Source organism: Camelus dromedarius, chromosome 16, assembly GCF_036321535.1.
Source record: "Camelus dromedarius isolate mCamDro1 chromosome 16, mCamDro1.pat, whole genome shotgun sequence".
Taxonomy (NCBI): domain Eukaryota; kingdom Metazoa; phylum Chordata; class Mammalia; order Artiodactyla; family Camelidae; genus Camelus; species Camelus dromedarius.
Genome location: NC_087451.1, coordinates 24,392,784 through 24,414,903, shown reverse-complemented (window position 1 = coordinate 24,414,903; position 22,120 = coordinate 24,392,784). Strand labels below are relative to the sequence as shown.

Below are 22,120 nucleotides of genomic sequence, written 5' to 3'. Positions count from 1 at the left end.
CCCTCAATGCCAGAGTGGTTGCTGCCTGCCCTGGGTCCATCATGTCCCTTGGTGCTAGGCAGGACACCCTCGGACATAAATTGCAGCAATATGTTTTTGGATCTGTCTCCTAAGGCAAAAGAAATAAAAGCAAAAACAAACAAATGGGACGTAATTAAACTTAAAAGCTTTTACACAGCAACAGAAACCACTGACTAAATGAAAAGACAACCTACTAAATGGGAGAAAATATTTGCAAATGATGTGACTGATAAGGGGTTAATTTCCGAAATATGTTAACAGCTCATACAACTCAACATCAAAACAAACAAACCAAACAACCAACCGATTGAAAAATGGGCAGAAGACCTGAAAACAGCATGGAGTTTCCAGAAATCCTCCTCTGGGTTTTCGTACGCATAGTTCTTAGCGTTGTTACGGAGGTTGGACAGAGCACAGTTCCAGGGCTGTGTTAAGCACGGGCCACATGAAATGTCATGTCTTTGGGTCTGGAATTTTTGAGAGTAACTGGAGAGTTCAGTCGGGTTCCTGAGCTCTGCCTTTCCAGGGCGCGGAAGGACCCCCGGAGGTTCCTGGGAGGCCCAGCTGCTAGTTCTGGCCCTGGGAGCCTGGCTGGCTGGAGGAGGGCTGACTGAGGGTGGATCAGGGCCACACCTGTGGGCGAACAAGGGGGACTGGGGAACGAGCCAAAGCCAGACCTGCTGTGGCTCAGGGAGGAGATGACCCCGGGGGCTCCCTGCAGGTGCTGCTCACAGGTAAGGCAGACTCTATCGGAGCTCACAGTCTTGTTTTCTGAACCAGCGTGTGTGTCCCCAGTCTTTGTGAAGAGAAGGCTCGGGCAGCACCCGGGGACGGCCCCTCCTGCCAGCCTCGACCCACGGCGACAGGGCTTGGGGGCGGGGCGGGGTGGTTCCGAGTCTCGGAGCGAGTATCGTCTGGGTCGGTTCTCCTCTCCTTCAGTTTGGTCTCTTGTTTGGCAGTTGTTAATCACCAAAACGGCCCACGAGGCTGTCTTCTCATTTTATGAGAGAAGCAGGGCTGGGGACCAGTTTGCTGATAGTGACCCCGGCCAGAACGGTCCCTGGGCCCACCCCCCGGGTGAACCAGGAGAAGCCTGGGCCGGTTTCTGGAAGAGTGATGCAGCTTCCAGCTCTGGGTCTCGGACTCTGGGTTTTACCAGGAAAGCTGGACGGTGAATTTGGAGGACGAGCTTAGGTGGGGCTCTCCCAGGTGACTCTACCCGCACTGCTCTCACCGTGGTCTCCTGAACATGAAGACTTTCCATTCCAGACAAGGGGGAGGGACACAGTCTCAATGAAGTATCATCCCTTAAAATCGATCAAATTTAGACATATGACTTGTTAATTTTATTATTCTTATTTTCCACACAGTCTGATTGCCTGCTTTTTCTTAATTTCTGCAGGCTGGCGGACAAATACCACCTATGTTTGTGGATCACAGCTCTGCACGGCTTCACAGAGATGCAGATGGAAACTGCTCAGCGAGATTTTTGAAGCTATTTACTTAGGAGGAAAACTCAGGGGCTTCCTTTAACCTGAAATGGCCAGATAGAGTCTTTGGGTTAAGAAAGCTCTACTTGAGTTCTTCCAGATTCCTCAAGGTGATGGCATGAAACCCACAAATTGGGAGGGGAGTTGCAGTCACTGTTCACGGGCCCTTAGGGAGTTTGTCAGCTTGTGGGATAGTTCATCACAGTCCACTGGGTGAAGGATGAACGATTACCAGCCTGCCTGCCTACAGTTACCTCTCACATGGTTCAGTAGAGTTTGAGTTCTCAGAATGCCGGGTGGGAAACCTCCCTTAGTTCCGGGAAGGAATCCCAAACCACGGCGTGGCCCTGGTGTCTGTGGCGGCAGGTTTGATTCAGGAAAGCAGGAAATTACATCCATTTTGTGAAATAGACACTTGCTTCATGCAAGGCTGCGTGCAGGGAGGCTGGCCTGGAGGGGAGGAGAGGGTGGTGTTGGGGGGCCGTATGACATCAGAGGGGCAGGTCTGATCTTGTCTTAACTGAGGTTAAGAGAGGACAAATGATTTTCCCAGGTCAGGCTGGGACCGAAAATTCAGATTTCCTGTTTTCCACGCTGCTGTGGAACGTCTGCTAGCTCAGGGCTCCAGTGGGCCACCGGCTGGGCTGAGTGAGCCCTGTGGGGTCAGCGGGAGAGAATGGCGGGCAGGGGAACCATTCATGAAGGAGGGGAGGGTGGGCATGAGATGGTGCGGGGAGAACAGGAGATGAGTGAGAGGCTGGCTCAGTACCCCCAGTGGGAACCTGAGGTTGTGGAACCGGTCAGGCAGGGCGGCCAGGCCACCTTCCCTCACCTTCCCTCACCTTCCCTCTCCTTCCCCCGAAAGATCAAAGGCTCTGTGGCACGTGGGTGGACCAGTTCAGCCACCAGAACCAGGGCATTCTGAAAAGCAACCCTATTCATGGATGTTGGCGAAAGCCCCAGACCGGTCTGGGCCAGGAGAAGCCGGCTCCTTTCTCTCCTGGCCGGAGGTGTAGAACCACGAAATGAAATGCGGGAGGCCCCTTCTGGGCGCCTCCAGTAGTGGGGTCTGGGGTACTCAGGAAACTTCGCGTTGCTGAAAGGGCCAATTGAGGCGATCATGATGTGCGTGTTCGGGGCAGGTGGACAACAAGCAGGCCTGCATCTGGATAGACTATTACAGTCCCCCATGCCATCCAACGCCATGCAGCATTTCTTGGATTTCTGAAATGCCTTGGTCAGTGACAAGAATCGCGCCTTGCTTTATCTGGTTTAATCCGGATCCTGCAGAACCCAACCAGGAGTGGACAGCCATGGGGAGGGGGATGTCTTGGAGACACCCCAATCCCCAATCTCAGGGGCGAGCTGGACCAGCGCCCCCACCCCCCAGTTCCCTCTCTGTTCCAATAGCTTTCCAAATCCACTTGAGCATATCTGAAGAAATCCTGGGGGGAAGCTATAGACCCTCTCTAGGACACAGAAGTTGGGGGCCAGGTATCCTGGAATAATCCTGGGTCCTTTGGTGCCCGTCTGGCAAATGCAAAGTGTGCTGTGTCCCCCTTCCCAGCGAGGGGGTCTGGGAGCACTGTTCTTCGAAGGAGGTAGATGCTTATCTCATCCCCTGGCCATCGATTATGAGCTGGGTTGTGCCCCCCGTTCATACATTGAAGCCCTAACCTCCTCTGCCTGGGACTGTGGCTGTATTTGGAGACTGCGCTTTTTAAAGAAGTCGTTCAAGTAAGACGAGTTCATTAGGGTGGTCCCTAATCCACATCTGACTGGTGTCCTTATGAAAAGAGGAGATTAGGGCACAGACGTGCGCAGAGGAGAGACCATGTGAAGACACAGGGGGAGGACAACCGTCTACAAGCCAATGAGAGAGGCCTCAGAAGAGACCATCGCTGCCAACACCTTGATCTCGAACTTCCAGCCTCAGGACTGGGAGAAGACACGTTTCTGTTATTTAACCCAGTCTGTGGTGCTTTGACCCACACACCACGTCTAGGAACACCTTAGTAAGTGAGCAGGGCCCCCCCGTCCCCCCAGGAGCCCCCGGGCAGGTGTGCAGGTGTCTGAATGGAGCTTTATGTGGAAGGAGACAAGGTTTTCCTGACTCTCCCGATCGCCACTGAAAACCCACGTGTAGCCTGTCTCCTGGAGATGGAAAGGATGAAAACCTGTCCTGTGGCTGAAGTCCTTACATTTTGGGTCCCTTTAAAACCTGAAAACAAAAAATGGAGCCAGTCAGGCCACGTAAAGCAGCATGGGCTTTTGCCCGCAGAGCTCAGGAATCTCCGGTCTTTTCAGAGCGGGCCTGGTGGCAGGGCTGAGTCTGTGGGGGACTGACTCACACAGGAGTCGGAGTTCTGGGTCTGGGCAGGAGGAGGGGCAGGGCCGGCCACCCTGAGCCTGAGCAGTCGCTCGGCCTGTGTCACTGCCGCTGGCTGGTGTTCAAGCTCGAGCGGAGTAATGACTGCGTGAGCTCCCCAGGGGGAGGAAACAGTTAAAACTCTGCAGCAGCTGCAGTCATCTGGGCGTGGCTCCCTTGTATGACTCGCAGCGGGATCCTGGGCCAAGGGGCAGACAGACAGATGGACAGACAGCGAGCCTTCCACATGGCCGAGCTGGATCTGATGGCTCCAGGGCCACTGCCCGGGGTCCCCGCTCACCCGCTGACCACGCTCAGCCCAGACTCTGGGTCGGCCAGCCCGGGGGAAGGAGAGGACATGGGCCCCCCGGGGACCCCCCCGGAGGGGACAGTCTCTGCGTGGCCGGGCAGGCCCGGGGTGGAGGCGGAGGAGGAGGTCCTGTGTGACTTCTGCCTCGGGGCCAGCAGGGTGAGGGCCGTGAAGTCCTGCCTGACCTGCATGGTCAACTACTGCCCGGAGCACCTGCGGCCGCACCAGGAGAACAGCAGGCTGCATGGCCACCAGCTGACCGAGCCCGTCAAGGACCAGGACCTGCGCGTCTGCCTGGCCCACCGCCGCCCACTGGTCGCCTTCTGCTGCCCTGATGGGCAGTGCATCTGCCAGGAGTGTGGCCAGGGCGAGCACCGGGGTCACGCTGCGGTCTCCTTGGACGCCGCCCGCAGGGACAAGGAGGCGAGTGCTGGGGTCCACCCGAAAGAGGGAGGTGGGGAGACCCTGTGCCCAGGGAAACTGGAGTGGGTCACTCTGTCCCAGCTCGGTCCTGCTGTCCCTGTGCCCGCTCTGTCCGTGTCTGTCGCTCCTCTTCCTGGCAGTCTCCTGCTGTTTCTCACTCAGCTTTCGGTGACTGACCCATGTTTGGGTGTGGTGCTGAGGGCAGAGGTGTTTCCCTCCGGCTGGATCTGGGTGGCAATGAATGAAATGCAAACTTCGGCAGGAATTCAAGAGCAAAGAACAAAACTTCCCCCTAATTTCTCTTCCCCGCTTTACCTGAAACGAGAGGTCAGTAGACAGGGCCCCTCTGAGATACCGCGTGTGACATCCAAGGGCTTGAACGGTGCTGAGGTAACAGAGAACGGGAACCTTCCCTCCAGGTACGACGTCAAGGATGGCTTACCTGGGGAAGTAAACCTCATCAGACAGATGTACCGGGAGAGCCTGAGAAGCACTGTGCTCCTAGCCTGTGACTTCATTCCCATCAGACAGGGAACCTGTTTCCAGAACAGCTGGCTTTCCTTGGCCCTAAAGCCGAGAGCCTGGAGAAGCTCCTGGGCTCGGAGTCACTGGCTGTTTCTCATACGTTGACTTTCCAGGACCACTTCTTTCTCAGTGGGGGGTGCAGTTGACTTTTGTCCCACGCGTCTTGTGTTCACACTCCCTGCAGCTCCCTGTTGGCACTGACCGCGGCCGCCGGGGCCCGAGGCAGCTTCTGGGCCCAGGCACCCTGGGCCGCTGGGGAAGGAGCTTTCCAAGGACAGGCTGCTTGCCGGGGTCCCTCCTCCATGCCCTCCCTTTGATTTCATCCAGTGTTAGTGGGAATTCTTCTGGAAAGCGCTGTGTTCCAGGTGCCAATGAGTCACGTTTTCCGGCTCTACAGTCCCCTTGCTAACTGTTCCCAGCACCTCCAAGGTCGGGGAATGTCCGGTCAGGAGAGCAGGTCACTGCCACTCACCCCCCACACTCACAGCTGAGACGAGACTCTGGGTCATCAGACAGGTGAGAGGACAGCGGCCCGGGTCCCTGAGGAAATCCGTCTTTGTGGAGCGTTGCCAGCTGCTAAACGCTTTCCGTGGGTTTCCCCATCCAGTCCTTGAATGACTCAGTGAGGTGGTGACTCCTCATCTCCACTGCATTTGTCCAAACTCCTGCAAATGGCTAAGTCAGGAAGTGAGGGATGGAAGCTTCTGGAAAGCCGCCCACTGGAGGAACACAGGCGAAGACCCCAGGATCACGGTATTATAGCCTTACTTTTTGTTTGTTCTTTTGCACACAAAACCCGCCACTCTTAGAGTAGCGAGATGAAGGCGAAGTGTACTGCTCTTCCCTTATTCAGGGTGTAATATCTGAATTCTATGATATTTAACTGGAAAAGGGACGTGTGCACACGTTGAGAAACAATCTCTGTGAAATCCTGCAATGGATTTTACCCAGAAAAGGTCCCCCTCTTGCCCTGGGTGCCCCCACCCCCGTCCTCAGAGGCAAATGCCACCATTTACAGTTTCTTCTGCGTCCTTTCAGAAATTCCGTGCGTGTGGTGGCACAGGTACAACGTGAGTTTGAAACGTAGTGGAAGCTGGTGTGTGACGGAGACTGAGGGTGACTGTAACTTTGAGCAGGGGGACTTGTGTGGAACCCCAAACTCAGACATCTTGGGAGAGCTGTGTGTGGGGAAGCACAGACAACTGGGTACCGGCCCTCGGGCGGTTTGGTGCTGAACGCACTCGAGGTTATAGGTTCAATGCAGCGGCTCTGTGCCCCAGGTCCCTGGAGCTGGCCCAGGTCCCAGCCTCTGCTCGCTGGTCTGCCTGTGAGAGTTCGTGCCTTTCCATCCTGCCTCCTTGCTTTCTATGCAGGGAGTAGGTATGCTCGCTAAGTACAGCCAGGCTCTAGGTGGCCCTGCCCCATTTTGGAGCCCGAGAGACCAGCTCAGAAGACACAGTCGATGTATGCGACAAGGCTACACCTGCCACCAGGGTTATTTTGAAAGTTTTGTTAGACATCAGTAAGGCTCCGGAAACTCAGTCTTTCCTCCAGCCAGCCCAGACCTGCTGGAGCTGCTTGCTGAAGGTCACTGTGGACCACGTTAAGGGCTGGTTACTCAGGCAGGCCTGTCGTGCAGCGGAGACTGAGACTGGAGGGGTCAGCCGTGAGGACACGAGCAGCTGGGACCCTGCATCCGGTCCGCAGAGCAGCCAATCGCTCAGTTCGTCGACTGAGCCCCTTCTGAAGCTCCCACACTGTCTCGCGGGGCCAGTGGGCAGACCCTCTGTTTGGATCTGGGAGTTCTGGGTGTTCTTTGCTTGTTTGTTTTGTCTGCTGGGCTTCCAGAGCCCAGCTCTCCCCAGTGGGGACTCAGCTCTTCCTCTTGCCCAGGCCAGCTTCCTGAGGCCCCTTAGCATTTTTTTGTTAATTGAAATACAGTTGATTTACAATGTTGTGTTAGTTTCAGGTGTACAGCATAGTGACTCAATTACACACATACATATATTCTTTTTCAGATTCTTTTCCATTGTAGGTTATTACAAAGTATTGAATATAGTTCCCTGTGCTGTACAGTAGGACCTTGTTGTTTATCTATTTTATAGTGGATCATATGGTAACTCTATTTTTAGTTCTTTAAGGCACCTCCATACTCTTCTCCTTACTGGCTGGGGCCCCTTAGCTTTTAAGAGTGGCTGGTCTTAACTTCTCTCGCCTTCCCTGACCTCAGGCTCACTGCCGTGGAAATGAGGCTGTGTGTGTGTGTGTGTGTGTGTGCGCGTGTGCGTGTGCGTGTGTTTTGGGAAATTTGCACTCCTTCTGTGGCTGCCTTTCTGTTTATTCCGACCCATCAAGTGCATGTGACTCATTCCTGTTCCTCGTCAAGTTTTTCAAACACCATCGAGCTTTTCCCATGTGAGGCTTCCCTGCCTGTCTCGGAGTGTGGGCTCGAACCAGGGAGCCCGGGCAGGTCGCTGGTTCCCGGGATTCCACAGGGCTGGGGAACACAACTGTCCTGCTGCGTGTTCCGAGGAGGGAGGCCCCCACAGTCAGGCCAGGGCGGGGATCTTGGAGAGGGAAGATGTGAGCTGGGCCCTGTCTGAGATTTTGACGTCCGTGTGTGGCGGGTCATTGTATCCAATCTCAGCATTCATTCCAGAAGGTTCGGGACTGGTTGCTGACTGCGGACCCAGTCCCCAGACAGAGCAGGGGCCAAGTTCTGAGAGCCACAAGGCGTCGGGGTTCGGGGAGCAGCTAACCAGCATTGTTCGTGGCCCGTTGGCTGCCAAAAGGCGGGTGCTCTGAGGCCGTTCAGGAAAAGGATTTCCCCTAGAATTTCTGAGGAATGCCTTGGACTCAGTGTTGTGTAACCTTGTTTTTCTTTTCTTTCTTTTTTTTTTTTAAACTTTTTTTTGATTTATAATCATTTTACAGTGTGTCAAATTCCAGTGTAGAGCACAATTTTTCAGTTATACATGAACATACATATATTCATTGTCACACTTTTTTCTCTGTGAGCTACCATAAGATCTTGTATATATTTCCCTGTGTTGTACAGTATAATCTTATTTATCTATTCTACAATTTTGAAATCCCAGACTATCTCTTCCCACCCTCCGCCCCCTTGGCAACCACAAGTTTGTATTCTATGTCTGTGAGTCTATTTCTGTTTTGTATCTATGCTTTGTTTTTTTTGTTTCTATGCTTTGTTTTTTTTGTTTGTTTGTTTTGTTTTGTTTTTAGATTCCACATATGAGCGATCTCATATGGTATTTTTCTTTCCCTTTCTGGCTTACTTCACTTAGAATGACATTCTCCAGGAGCATCCATGTTGCTGCAAATGGCGTTATGTTGTCGGTTTTTATGGCTGAGTAGTATTCCATTGTGTAAATATACCACATCTTCTTTTAACCTTGTTTTTCTTACACATCCTCCTGGGCTGTAAGTGTTTCAAGAGCAGGGAGGGTCTTATATACTGGACTGGCACATAGTGGGTTCTGACCAGTGACCGAGGAACAGAGTCGGCCTGGGGTGGGGGAACTCTAGCGTTCCCAGAGCAGGCTCTCCAGAAGGGAAACACAAAGGAACTGACACCAACTGGGATTTCCTCTCTTCTCACTCCCTCTGCTGTTCCTGACCTGGCCACCAACCTCTGGGTGCCCCTCTGCCCTGGATGTAGAAGCAAAAACAGTTCTGCTGACATACCTTGTGGCACCAGAGGAGACTCTACACGGTGCGATGAGGGTCGTAGAGCCAGCGGGTGGCAGGTGTTTGGACCCCAGATGCTGTGGCTTTTACACAACATCTGTTGTTACCCTGCTGATGCAGGCAGGACTCTCCGTGCCCTTCGACGTGGAGCCATCCCCGCTCGTTGGCACTGCTGTCCTTTGGTGCAGGGCCCGCCCTGGCCTGAGGTGTGCGCACTGCTGAAGTCCTGGGAAACCCCAGAGCCAGGGTCGGAGACACCCCGTCATTTTCTGGGAACAGGAATAACTGGAGATACTGGTCTCCCAAAGTGGCCCCACCTATTGTGGTGATGGGGAGTGCCTGCTCTCGGGGTGACTCACTCAGAGGTCCCCATCAGACTCCGGAGTCCTTTTCTCCTTTTATGGCATCTGCAGACAGAGGGGAGACGCCCCCCCCTCACTGGACACCCTCTGGGGGTCCCTGGATCATGCTGGGCCGGCCGCTTCAACACGATCTCACAGCCACGTTAGCTGCTGCCAGGATTCTGCTGTGTCTTCCATCTCCTTCGAACAAGAGTTCATGTTTTCCCGCTACCGTGGAGCAGGTCACTGGGTGGGCCTTTTAGACAGACCAAGACCCCACGATTGCCCCCTAATAGGCCAGGCCCTGCCGCCTCCCCTGCCACCCCACTTCCGGGCACCAAACCTCAGGTCTCGGGGTGGGAGGTCACCCGGGCTCCCTCTGCCCCGATCCAGCGCCCCAGGGCCTGAGCAAGAGTTACCTGCCTTCTGCAGGGTGAGGCGGGTCCGCCGCCTGCCTGGGCTCGCTCCGGGGCCTGGGATTCCCGCAGGCTCCGGGGGGAGGAGGGGAGCAGCCCTCGAGTTAGGGCTGCTCATGCACAGCGACTCACAGTCGAGCGCACGTGCACGCTGCTGTTAAAGGGGTGAAAGCTCTGCTCTGTGCTGCTGCGGCCTCGTGTCCTCCGCAGCCAGGAAGGCGATGGGGCCTGGAAGTCTGCAGAGGCTCGGGTTTCGTGCCTTGGCAGGCTTCAGAAAGTGCTCAGGGAGCCCTAGGAGGCAACACAGGAGCTGGGTGGTGGGGTCTGAGCAGGTGAATCCAAGGTTCTCGGCAGACACTGGCCTCGGCCGGGAGGGTTCGCTCCGCCGGCCTCCAGGAGAGATAGGGTCCCTGATGGAAAGCAGCCAGGGGATGCCGGTGACAATGTCGATGCGATAAGGGCACTGCTGACGTTGATTACACTTACAACACGCCCACCACTGTCCAGAGTTCGTGTAAACACGCATGGTCTCATCCCGTCCCCAGTGACCCCGTGAATTAGGCCCTTTAGCGTCTCCCCATTTCATGGTTGGAGAAATGGAAGTGTGGAGGCATTAAGGTGATTTTTGCAAAGTCTCAGCTGCCAAGTGGAACCTGTGCGATCCCTCGCCCCAGCTCCACGCCTGCGCTGTTCTGAGGCTGGAAGGCCGGGGCTCAACTCCACTGACAACTGCGTGACCTTGGATAGGTGGCCCCATTTCATCACCTGTGAAATGGAGATGATGGATTTACGCGCCCTGGGCATGGTTGGGATGATACATGGTAATGCACAGAGATGGCCGGTGATGACCAGCGCAGCGCAACGTAGTGCTCCCTGCGTTCCAGCCGGTTCAGCCGAGCTCAGCCCCGGAGGGGACCCTCTGTGCCTCTGCTGAGGGCTCTCCAGGCTGCCTTCTGAGAGCAGCTTCTGAGGCAGACTCAGATGGACGAGGGGCGATGGTGCTGTTGCCCCTGGGATCCCTCCCCGTGCCCTGGGCTCCCTCCTCTGTAACGCTGTCCTTTCCTCTTCCCAGGTGGAACTTCGGGGCACCCAGTTAGACCTGGAGCGGAAGCTCCAGCTGAATGAAAATGCCATCGCCAGGCTCCAAGCCAACCATAAATCCGTCTTGGTAAGGCTGGCTGGGCCCCCCTGCTGGGCTTCAGCACACCTGACTGCTGCTGCACACTCAGCCAGGCACCCCCGGGTTGGGTCGTAGGGGATCCCTGCCTCGCCCCTGCTGAGGGACCGGGTAGAATGAAGGTTAAAAGAGCAGGCTCTGGAGACAAGAACTGGGCCCAGCTGTGTGGTCTGGGGCAAAGCACTTAATTCAGTGGTGCTTCAGCTTCCTTACCTAAGAAATGGGGCCCATGATGGTGCAGTCGTCCCTCGGTCTCCACGGGGACTGGTTCCAGGACAACCCCAGCCCCCACCATGGTGCCAAAATCCACGGATGCACGGGTCTCTTACATAAAACGGCCTCGTATTTGCATGGAACCTGTCACATCCTCCCAGATACTTTAAACCACCTCTGGGTTGCTTATAATAGCTGATCTAATGTAGACACTGTAAATGATTGTTGGCTTGGCAAGTTTGAGTTTTGCTTTTTGGAACTTTCTGGTATATTTTCCCCCAAATATTTTCCAGTGGTTGGTTGAATTTGTGAATGTGGAACCCACAGATACAGAGGGCCATCTGTACCTACCTTTTTGAGGTTGCCATGAGATAATATGTATGCAGTGCTCAGAACAGTGCCTGGCACATGATAACACACTGTGTGGCTGTTATTCTGTTACTATTTTATGTAATTAAAAAAGTGACTAGACAGGCAGCAGGACTCCAAGAGGAACAGAAAACGGCACCTGGAGGGGCCGTTCAGAGAGCTCTCAGATGGAATGGGTGTGGGGCGCAGTATGGGAGACTGAGGCAGGCCGAGAACGGGCCCCGGGCTGTGGAGCGGGGTGGAGGGAGTGCGAGCACAGGAAACGGTACCCAAGACCATGGCATGAAGCTTAACAAGGTCATTTCGAACTGGACACTGTCAGGGGGAGCTGTCAGCGCCAGGACTTAAAGCTGCCACAGAGAGAAGGAAACCGTTTAAAACTCAGATTGATGATCTAAATATGATATGCCTGAAAGCATTTACAAGGGATGTTCACCCTGTGAAAGGGCTGAATCCCACATGCACAGGTGCCATTGCGTGGACCCTCAGTATGGATCGTGTGGAGCTTGTTTTATACGCTTTTGAACATAGCAGTCCATTCTGCACAGGTGTGCTCGGTCTGCAATCCTCAGGCGCTGTGGTCACCTGCACACGCCCTAAACATTTTGTGCCTGGCATGGACACCGTAAGATTAGACGTGCTTTTGGCACAGATAGACCCAGTGGGCAGTTTAACCGGGCATAATAAAATGCTGAGATAGGCGAATTCGTGCTGCTGATTGGTACAGAGAAGCCAGATTATTAATGTACCACAAGAAATATAACTATCAAGTGTACTGCATACACACCTTGCCCCAATAGGAAAATCAATTTCAGAAACTCAAAGAGCAGCCCGACTGTCAGAGCTGGACCCAGAGGTCAGATAACTCACTCTCCCATCGGATGGATGAGGGACTAAGTTAACAATGGTAAAGAGTTACTTACAGCCTGGAGAGTCCATCCTTTTTTCCTGGGAACCCAGGATTCATATGAGCATAAAGTCTTCCATTTACGATAGAAAATTGCTCCCCAATATGCAGGTTTCTCAGGTTTGCTTTGAGACGGCTGGATGCCTGGCTCACAGGCTCTTCCCCGCCCGCCCTCCCCCAGGTATCGGTGTCCGAGGTGAAGGCCGTGGCTGAGGAGCAGTTTGGGGAGCTCCTTGCTGCTATGAGGAAGGCCCAGGGCGACGTGATGCTTTTCTTGGAGGAGAAGGAGCAAGCGGCTCTGGGCCAGGCCAACGGCATCAAGACCCACCTGGAGCACAGGAGTGCGGAGATGGAGAGGACCAGGCAGGAGCTGGAGCGGATTTCTGCCATCGGCAACACTGTGCTGTTCCTGGAGGTACTGTCAGCCATGCCGTGGACACCAGGGGACACCCTCTGGTTGGAAGGGGACCGCTCCTTGATAAATGGGGTGCACAGGGAGTTCTGGGACAGAGGGAAGCAGGTCTTGACTCGGCAGAGGACAGGAGGACCGGAGGGAAGGCTTCCCAGAGTGGGGCGGCAGGAACTGGGTTGTGGAAGATGAGTCACGTCCCAGGATAGGGAACCGCGTGTGCAGAACCAAGGCGGAGAGGTTTGTGAAAGCACAGCCGATCTGGGGAGCTAAGCGGCTTTCACAGGATGGGGTCGGGGTGCCGGGCACAGAGTGAAGGGAGGTGAGGCTGGCGGGGCCAGGCAGGTGTCTGGCTGTGAGAGAAGTTTGTTCATCCTGAAGCCACAGCAGCTGGGGGAGGACGTCAGATGAAGAATGATGAGCTCAGGTCTGTCTGCTCCAGAGACCACCCCGACTGCTGGGCGGAGGCTGGCCTGGCTGGGGTGAGAATAGTCCTGCTGCCTTTCGGAGAGGGCTGCGTGTGCTGGGTGACTGCGGAGTGACTGAGGACGGTCCAGCGGAGGAGATGGGGCCTTTCATTACATGTGCTGTTCGTTGTAGGTTAAGCCACAGGCCGGCCCTCAGAACCAGACCCGAAGGACACGAACCTGCAGGGAAGGAAACTAGGTTGTGAATTCCATCATCCTGGGTCCGTCGCTAGAGCGCTGTGTAGTTTTTGGCAAGATGCTTAAACTCTCTGGGTCTCAAATTCCTCATTTATCAAACAATCAAGGCAGAGTCAATCATTTCCGAGGCTCCTTCAGCTCTAATATTCCTAAACACAAATAATTTTGGATTGTATGTTTGAAAAAATTCCCTTCTAGTTACAACAAAATGTTTGTGGTGAAAAAAACACTTGGAAAATACAGAGAAATATGAAGGACACAATCCACACTCCCACCACCCAAAAATAAGCATCGTTAACCTTGTAATGACTTTGAGAAAACGCAGCAGGCAGAAAGGGAGACGGAAACGCTGAAGGCTGTCCTGATCCTTCAGCTTTCAACATCAAAGCAAAGGAACTATGTCATGCGTTTCCCCAAAGAGTATATAAATAATTTCTCCTTATTTTTTCCTCTTTTGTAACTTTAACATAAAAACTCTAACAAAAACATATTTTAGTGCAGGATAACTTAGTTTAGTTAAACATAACTTCTTTTTGCCCCAATTCGCAGCCATTGGAAATGACAACATGTATTGTCCGCCAGTAATTTAAAGTGTTACTTTTATCGTGTACGGTGCTAAATCTATATACAGCCTTAAAATGTTTATTTTTCTGTCACGTCTCTGCCTTGGACTTTTTCTTCCATTAATCTAACCATTTTGGTACAACTGTTTCCATCACTTTTTCTGCTGTATCCAGTCTGCAATTCAGTGCTTCAGTTGCCTTTGAATTTTGATAACATGTTACATCTGAAAGCAGACTATCCTGATCACTGCCGAGTTTTGAAGCATAAACGGCTTAGTGAGAAAAAGCATTTCAAACTCCAAAGCACAGAATAAGAATTAGGGAAAACTCTGTATCAGATTGAGCCGGGAAGAAAAAGGCAGCAAACTTTCTTGTCTGAGGATTTGTCTGTGATCTTCCAAGTGCTGCACCAGCTCCTCCATCCCAATCGTGGCTTGTGTTTAAGTTATTGCAAAAAAAGTACTGAAGGAATGAACGTTGCAGGACTGCTCCCTGCATCTGGGCTGTTGGCATAGCATTTTGTTCTTTGGTTCCCTGTCTGGGTTGTGTGTTGCAGCTGTTCTTGGGTGTCTAGTATCCCTTGATTTTATTTATTTATGTATTTATTTATTATTTATTTATTCATTTATCTATCTATCTATCTATCTATTTACTTTTGGGGCTTGTCTGATATTTTTTCATTCTTATTTTTAATTGAAGCGTAGTTGATTTACAATGTTAGTTTCAGGCGTACAGCAAAGTCTCCTGATTTTTAAAAGCCCGCTTTCCCAGTTTAAAAAAACAATAAATGCTTCCTATGTTGTCAGATGCTGAACTGGACACATAACCTGCACTCTCTTTGTGAAGTGCATGTTACCATGAGCCCATTTTACAGATGCGGGAGGTTAATATTGAGGAGGGCTGCCTGGATTAAGGAACGCAGACGCCAGGGCAAGTGCTGTTGTGTTTCCTTCCCCGCAGGAGTACTGCAAGTTCAAGAACGCGGAGGACTGCGCCTTCCCGAGTGTTTACATTGGACTCAAGGACAAGCTCTCCGGCATGCGCAAGGTCATCATGGACTCCACCGCGCACTTGATCCAGCTGCTGCAGAGCTACAAGGAGAAGCTCCAGGAGAGCTCCAGGGAGGGTGAGGAGCCGTGCTCTGTGGTGTCTCTGAGCGGTCCACGGGGGAAGTGAGAGAGTCGGGGCAGGGCAGAATCGGGGCAGGGGGGCCTCATCTTCAAAGCCATCCTTCCACTAGACTGTGGTGCTAATGGACACTTACCTTGATGATTTTATTTTACCATGGAGACCCGGAGAACGTGATGTAGTCACATCATGCGATTGGCCGGCATCTCCAGGACTAGTTTCTGAGGTTGCTAATGCCTGTCCTTTCAAGTGAAGTCCAGGTCAGGCTGGCACCTTTCCTCAGCGCGTCTTACTTCATGGGCCACTGAGCAGGGTCCTCTGAGACGTGACTGGTCTCCAGCCCCGTCTTCCCACTGGAAGCCCAGGGAAGAGTGGTCGTGGGGGGGCCCTGCTTCTTCGAGTCCCCTGCCCACCTGGACAGGTGTGCACTCACAGCTCTTGATTTTCTAGAGGAGTACGACATCAGGACTCAGGTGTTGGCCGTCACTGAGCACAGACATCGGACCTCGAAGCCAGAGCCCCGCACCAGACAGCAGTTCCTGCAGTGTAAGTTGTGAGCAGCCCCTCCCCAGCCTGGCGGTCCGAGTGACGCTTCGGAAGCCGGCACGCCCCCTCACATAGCCTGCGGGCTCTTGCAGCCTCAGGTCCAGCCTTAAGTGGCACACTAAGACAACACTAATTTAAACAGATTTTGAACTTTTTACCTTGAGACAGTTTCAAACTTACAGAACCACTGCCAAAGCAGCACCAAGAGTCCCATACACCTTCCACCCAGCGTCTCCAAACGTTGGCACTTTACGTAACTACAAGGTGTGGCCCCAAACCAGGAAGTGAATAGCACTGCTGCAGGGGTGTCCCCCACCCGTGGAATTGAGTCAGGTTTCACCACGTGCTCTTACTAATGTCCTTTTTCTGGCCGGAAGTCCGATCCAGGGTCAGAGATGTTTCCTTGTCTCCTTGGCCTCCTCCAGTCTGGGTCCAGTCCCTTTGTCTGTCTTGGCCCTTTTGAAGATCCTGGCTAGTTACCAAATGGCTCCCTTGTAAGTCTGAAGTGGCCAGAATCGCCCAGCCCATTGTCCTGTCATTGTGTGGGCTTGTCACGGTCTGTTAGCATTTTAGAAAAGGCTGTGTTTCTAATCAGCACTTCGTTATGGTTAACAAGGCGGGAGGTGCAGTTCCTCGTGGAAGGATGGTGTCTCTGCGGCCAAGGCCATTTTTGGGCCACGTGGCTACTTTGTCTCTTCGGCACGTGCCGTTGAGCCCTGCTTCTGCTTGTTTTCTGGGGGTGACCGCTGACGGGCTGACCCTTGAACCCCCTCTGCTCCGGTTACGACGTGATGGCCACTTCCTATTCTTGCCACAGCTCCACATTTTCCCCAGGACCTCTGGGCTTCTCCATAGTTTTTAAAATCATTTATCCTTTCCTGCTTCCTGACAGACGCACATCTATGTTTCGCAAACAGATAGAGTTAACACGAGGAGCTAGACACCCCTTATTCTTAACATTAAAATAAAAATGAAACAGCCTTTTTTCACACACGATGGTAACTTTTCCTCTTTGAGTATTGCTATGGACTTTTAGCCTCTTTTGGACTCAGAGTGTTTCACGGGTCCTAGTTCCATCAAATTGTCAATGTGACCAGTGGGGAGCCACTTGTCAGCCGGCCTCTTTGTCCTCTGAGCGCTGACATTCCTCCCTTGGCGTTCTTCAAAGTATCACGGCGTTCTGGCACTAACCGACTGTCCCCGGCTCATTCTGGTTTTCTCGACCCAGGGCATGGCATCACCTACTCTGCAAGGAGTCCCGGGTCCCCTTAGACGTGAGAGTATTCTCGTGCTGACTCACTGGGCCAGTGTTCACTGAGCATCTTCTCGGAGCTAGAAGCCCAGGGTAGAGTCCTGGATAGAACATGGAGCTTACAGAGTAGAAGGAGGACACGTGTGAAACACACAAATAAGTAATTACACATCGTGACGAGTACCACGCAGTTTAGAGGGTGGGGTGCTCCGCGACGCAGTGACGGGGTGGGGGCCTCCGAGGAGTGACTCGCAGCAGCAACCTGAACGGATCAGTCGGGATCTCTCAGACTCGGTTGGGGCGATGGCCCCATCATGGAGGGAAGGGTCTGTGCCAAAGCCCGGAGCCGGTTCAGGGTTGGGTGGGTCTGAGGTCAGGGGGCTGGAGCGTGGAGGTCAAAGGGGAGAGGGCAGGAGACGAGGCTGGAGATGCAGGCAAGGGCCAGTCCCCAGGGCTGTGCAGGCCAAGGTTGGGGGTCACTGCTTTATCCCAAGGGCAGGGGCACCATCAGAGGCGACATGTAGGCCGGGTGACATGATTTAGCCCACAGCACCCTGCTCCGCCAGGGAGAAGGTGCGGGGTGCAGGAGACGGAGCTGCTGTGCTGGCTGGGCGGGACTTGGCGGCGGCTTGGATGGGGGTGAAGCGGTCTGCTGAGTGGGTGGGAGCCAGGGCTCAGCTGCTTGTGTATGTGGCAGGGAGGGACCAAGTGAGGGAGGATTAGGACAAAAGAAATGTCAAAACTGACTTCGGGGGTGGCTTGAGCAGCTGGGTGCACGGGGGTGCTAATGTCCTCTGGGACCAGGAAGAGAGTATGTCGAGGGGACTGTTTGAGGGGAGGGACTGTGTGTGGTGGAGTCTGCCCCACGCCAAGCAGTTCTCCACCAGCTGGGTGTCCTACAGTCGAGCTCAGTTCTGACACCGTCTCCCTGGACATGGACCCTACTAGACCCCCCCCCCCCCCAGATGCCAGTCCCAAGCAGTAGGTCCCCAGGTGACCCACACCTTCTGCCCGACTTGGCTGAAGTCAGAAATCCCCAGGGCCCACCTGGAAGCTCTCCAAAGCCCTGCTGTTGGGGTTTTATGGAGACTTCCTCATGCAGGTGCCAGTGGTCATTAACTCCAGTCCCAGCCCTTTTCCCTTCTCAAGAGAGTAAGTGTTAGGACTGGGGGACCCAAGTTTCTGGTCATGACTTGGTCTTTCTGGTGACCAGCCAGCCCCTCCAGGAGCCGGCCTGGAGTTGCCTCAGTAGAACAAAAGACACTTTTATGACCCAGGAAATGGCAAGGGTTTCAGGAGCTCCGTGTCAGGAACTGAGGTCAAAGACCAAATATTAGATGCTCCCAGGGGTCTTGTCACTCAGGAATGAATTACAAGGTGCTCTGTGCTGGGAACGGGCCACAGAGACCAGATACGTGTTTCTCATTGTCAATCACAACATCACACTTGCGTTCTGTTTTCTGGTTTTCACTCACCTCTTGTCCGGGGCGGGGACCGCGGCTGGGTAGACGGGGACCAGGAGATGGATGTGTTTGCGGGCTCTGGAGGCCGGCCGGCTTCGAAGGGCTCAGTCCGAGCTGGCTGTCGGTCCCTGACCTTCCGTATCCCCTCAGATGCCTGTGACGTCGCCTTCGACCCCGACACGGCGCACAGGTACCTCCGGCTGCAGGAGGACAACCGCAAGGTGACCAACACCACGCCCTGGGAGCACCCCTACCCGGACCTCCCCAGCAGGTTCTCGCACTGGCGGCAGGTGCTGTCCCAGCACAGCCTGTACCTGCACAGGTACTACTTCGAGCTGGAGCTCTCCGGGGCCGGCATCTACGTGGGCCTCACCTACAAGGGCATCGACCGCAAGGGCGAGGAGCGCAACAGCTGCATTTCTGGAAACAACTTCTCCTGGAGCCTCCACTGGGACGGGAAGGAGTTCAGGGCCTGGCACAGCGACACGGAGACCCCACTCAAGGCCAGCCCTTTCCGGAGGCTGGGGGTCTACGTGGACTTCCTGGGAGGGGTCCTCTCCTTTTACGGCGTGGAGCCCGACGCCATGACGCTGGTCCACAGGTTTGACTGTAAGTTTTCCGAGCCCGTCTACCCCGCCTTCTGGCTTTCCAAGAAGGAAAACGCCGTCCGGATCGTGGATCTGGGAGAGGAGCCCGGGAAGCCAGCGCCGGCCTCGCTGGAGGCTGCTCCCTAGACTCCGCGTCCCAGACTCGAGCTGACCACAAAGACGGGGCGGCAGCTTGGCTTTTAAGGCTGGCTGGGGGGCCAAGGTCCCGGCCAGCTGGTGGTAGCTGGCTTTAGAAGTCATGGGGGTCCCAGAGCGAGGGGAGGGGTCTCTGGCCACTGCCCTGGGCTCCACGCTGCACTGTCTTCTGTGTCGGTTGTAATCCTCGGGGCCCTAAGTTCTCCCATCCTCTTCCAGCGACGCTCTCCTGCCTGCTCCAGTGAGCGGCACACTGTGCCCAGAGCTGGCAGCCGGGCATCTTCACAGCCATCAGACACCGCAGAGGAGGCACAATAAATCGCTCACTTCACCTCTCGTTCTCCACCTCCCAGACTCTGTTCTGAGTACTTCCCCTGCGTCCGTGGGTGGAACCCCCACAGTGGCCTCCCCAGGGTGGGGTAGATGTTCGCATGTCCCCACTTTGTGGATGAGGAAGCTGTGGTCTGGCGCGTGCAGGGAGGGCGGTGGTTTACCTGCTCAGGGTCACTGTGGTCACATGATGAGTGAGCGGCAGAGCTGGGATTCAAACCCGGGGGAACTTTAACTACCACCCACCCTGCCCTTCCCCTCAGGTCACGGGCGTTACGTGTAGGGGATCATCACATCATGAACCACAGATGCGGGGGTGGGGTGTGTCGCAGCCTCCATCTCTGCGCCCCTGCAGGGCGTCCACGATCACGTGCCTTCCACAGATGAGGAGCAGTGGGGGCTCAGAGGGTCTCAGGGCTTGCCCAGGGCCACAGCCCTAGCACCAAACTGATGGGATTCCATCTCTCTCTGACTCCCAAGGCTGGGGCCTCCAGTGTGCAGTCAAGGCTGAGCTGGATTGTGTAACTGCTTCCTTGCTGTCTGTCAGCCTCATGGGATTAACAATCCTAATTTATTTGGACCTTTCGGAACCGGCTCCTCTCAGTTTGTAGCATCTCTGGGGGTAACATGCCCCTCATATCCTCAGACACTTTGGGCCTCCTTCCTCCTGGTGCCCCTCCTTTGTCTGGCCTTCCTGGTGGGTTAGATGCTAAGCCACTGTCACCTTTTATCCAGGTGTCTCAGAAGGGCTTGTCCTGTTAGAAGTGGTCGCCTTCCCAGCCTGATTCCTGTCCCCACCCCAACCTTGTATGGGACTGTCACTGCCAACCAGCCCGGTGATGACTTTGGTCACCTTTCTCTAACAGTGGCAGGTCTCTGGCGTGGGCGCTGGAAATGCTCACAGTATTGCAAACCTTTTGGTTGAATCGAGGGTAGTAACAGTAACAGCAGCAGAGACACGGGTCTCACATATGTGATCTAATCCTGAAAGGCAGCTGTAGCTTTTACTATCTGGCTTCATCTCTGCTGTCCTCATCATCAGTTAGGTGGAGAAGTGGAGGCTCAGAGAAGCCAGGCAGCTCACTCGAGATCCTGCAGCTCCCAGGTACCAGGATCAGTGTGTGAGCTAGTCCTGTCTAAAGGAGACTTGTCCCAGTGTATCCTCAAAGCTCTTTTCTGGGCTGCCCAGCATGTGCAAGGGCCCTGTGGTTGCAGTGGTGAGCTGGGGGCTGTCTTCAGGGAGTAGGCTGTTACAGTCATTTTACCTATCCTAGCAGTGTGTTTTTATTAGTTACTGTGAAAAGTGTCAAATCTATGAAAAGCTGAAGGGATTGAGAAGTGAACACTCATAGGCTCTTCACCCGTGTTTGCCAGTTATCAGCATCTTGTTACATTTGCGCACTATACACATACACAGTATGTGTGTGTGTATTGTGTGTGTGCGCGTGCGCACACGCATTTATTCTTCTGGCAGAAACTTCCAGGAATGGAGAAGCACAGACACTTCACCCTGAATATGCCAGCATTTAGGAGTGATTTCAAACTGTCTTCTCTGGAAGCTGGGTTCTCTGGAGCAGCTATTAATTTAAATTTTGTGGAGTTTGAAGCCTGTGTAAGACAGTCTCTGTCATCTTTATCCTCACTCGAAAGGTCTTGTTGCCAGGAGAGCTCCGTTGTCCTGAATGATCACCTTCCTAACAAGGCAACATTTGAACTTACAAGTTTTCACTAAGAGAATATCACTATGTCTATGTTACATAATGTGCTTTCACAGAAAATATGACTTGCAAACAGGTTTTGCTCTAAAAAAGTTTTGGAAAGCCCAGTGAGCTCTGGGCTCCTCCTGGGTCACCACTGCCAGCACTGCCAGCAGAAGCCTTCGGCTGGGGACCCCGGGGCTGGGGACCCCGGGGGCCTTGCGCACTCGCAGGTTTGGCTGTCACGGCCTGTCATCACTCGTGAGTGGATCATAAGCTAGGGCCAAAGGGTAAAGATCTCATGAATCAAGGAAGTCATTTTCATGTCATTTTTCCTTTAAAGAACTACGCACACCCTCGTTTCTTCACATGCATCTCAGTGTATGTACGTGCGCACATATAAACATTGTCGTGGACGCTGGTTATTTGGCCACCCAGAATAATGATCCGCATGACAGTAACGTTGATAAGGACACTGCAACAGTAGTTGGCATTTACTGAGGGCTAAATGTGCACCAGGCAGTCTTCTGAGGGCTTTGCATGTCATACGTCGTTTAATCCTCACACTGGCTCTCTGAAGTAGGGACCACTGTCGTCCCCATTTTACAGACGGGGACACTGGAGCATAAAGGATTAAGTTGTGAATGAAAAAAAAAATGTTGCAGCCATATCAGTAAACAAAGGATGCTGTGCCCATCAAGTCATCAGCCGCTACCACCGCCCCCAGCAGTGAGTAGGGGGAACTCTGTGCAGACAAGCAGGCAGCCCGGCCTCTGCTGCCTCCCCCAGCCCTGCCCACTGAGGGCACTCAGGATGTGGAAGAACAGGGCACAGGCCCTAAGTGTCTAGGTGCAGGTCAGAGGAATGATTCAGTGAGCCCAGACCTTTGCACCTTCCCATACGTAGAAAATCACTGAATTCCTTCACTTGAGATGTCTGGTTTTCTTTAATCAACAGTAATCCCTTGATGTTCTGATTAGCTGGTCTTGGTTGCAAAAACTCCTGTATATCCTGGCTTCTCTCATGCCTCTGAAACATCCACTTAGAGCGATCGGA

The 22,120-nt window shown here is 53.7% G+C and overlaps 1 protein-coding gene across 1 annotated transcript in view; it reads left to right on the top strand.

Moving 5' to 3' along the window:
* The first annotated feature begins 2,224 nt into the window (after window positions 1-2,224).
* LOC105085101 (F-box/WD repeat-containing protein 10) overlaps window positions 2,225-22,120 on the top strand; it is a 43,583-nt gene continuing 23,687 nt past the window's right edge. The window contains exons 1-6 of the mRNA XM_064494939.1: window positions 2,225-4,612; window positions 10,675-10,770; window positions 12,450-12,683; window positions 14,866-15,031; window positions 15,484-15,579; window positions 18,445-19,026. Of these exons, the coding sequence (XP_064351009.1) occupies window positions 4,061-4,612; window positions 10,675-10,770; window positions 12,450-12,683; window positions 14,866-15,031; window positions 15,484-15,579; window positions 18,445-19,026 (1,726 nt within the window). The 5' untranslated portion in view covers window positions 2,225-4,060. The remainder of the gene's footprint in view (window positions 4,613-10,674; window positions 10,771-12,449; window positions 12,684-14,865; window positions 15,032-15,483; window positions 15,580-18,444; window positions 19,027-22,120) is intronic.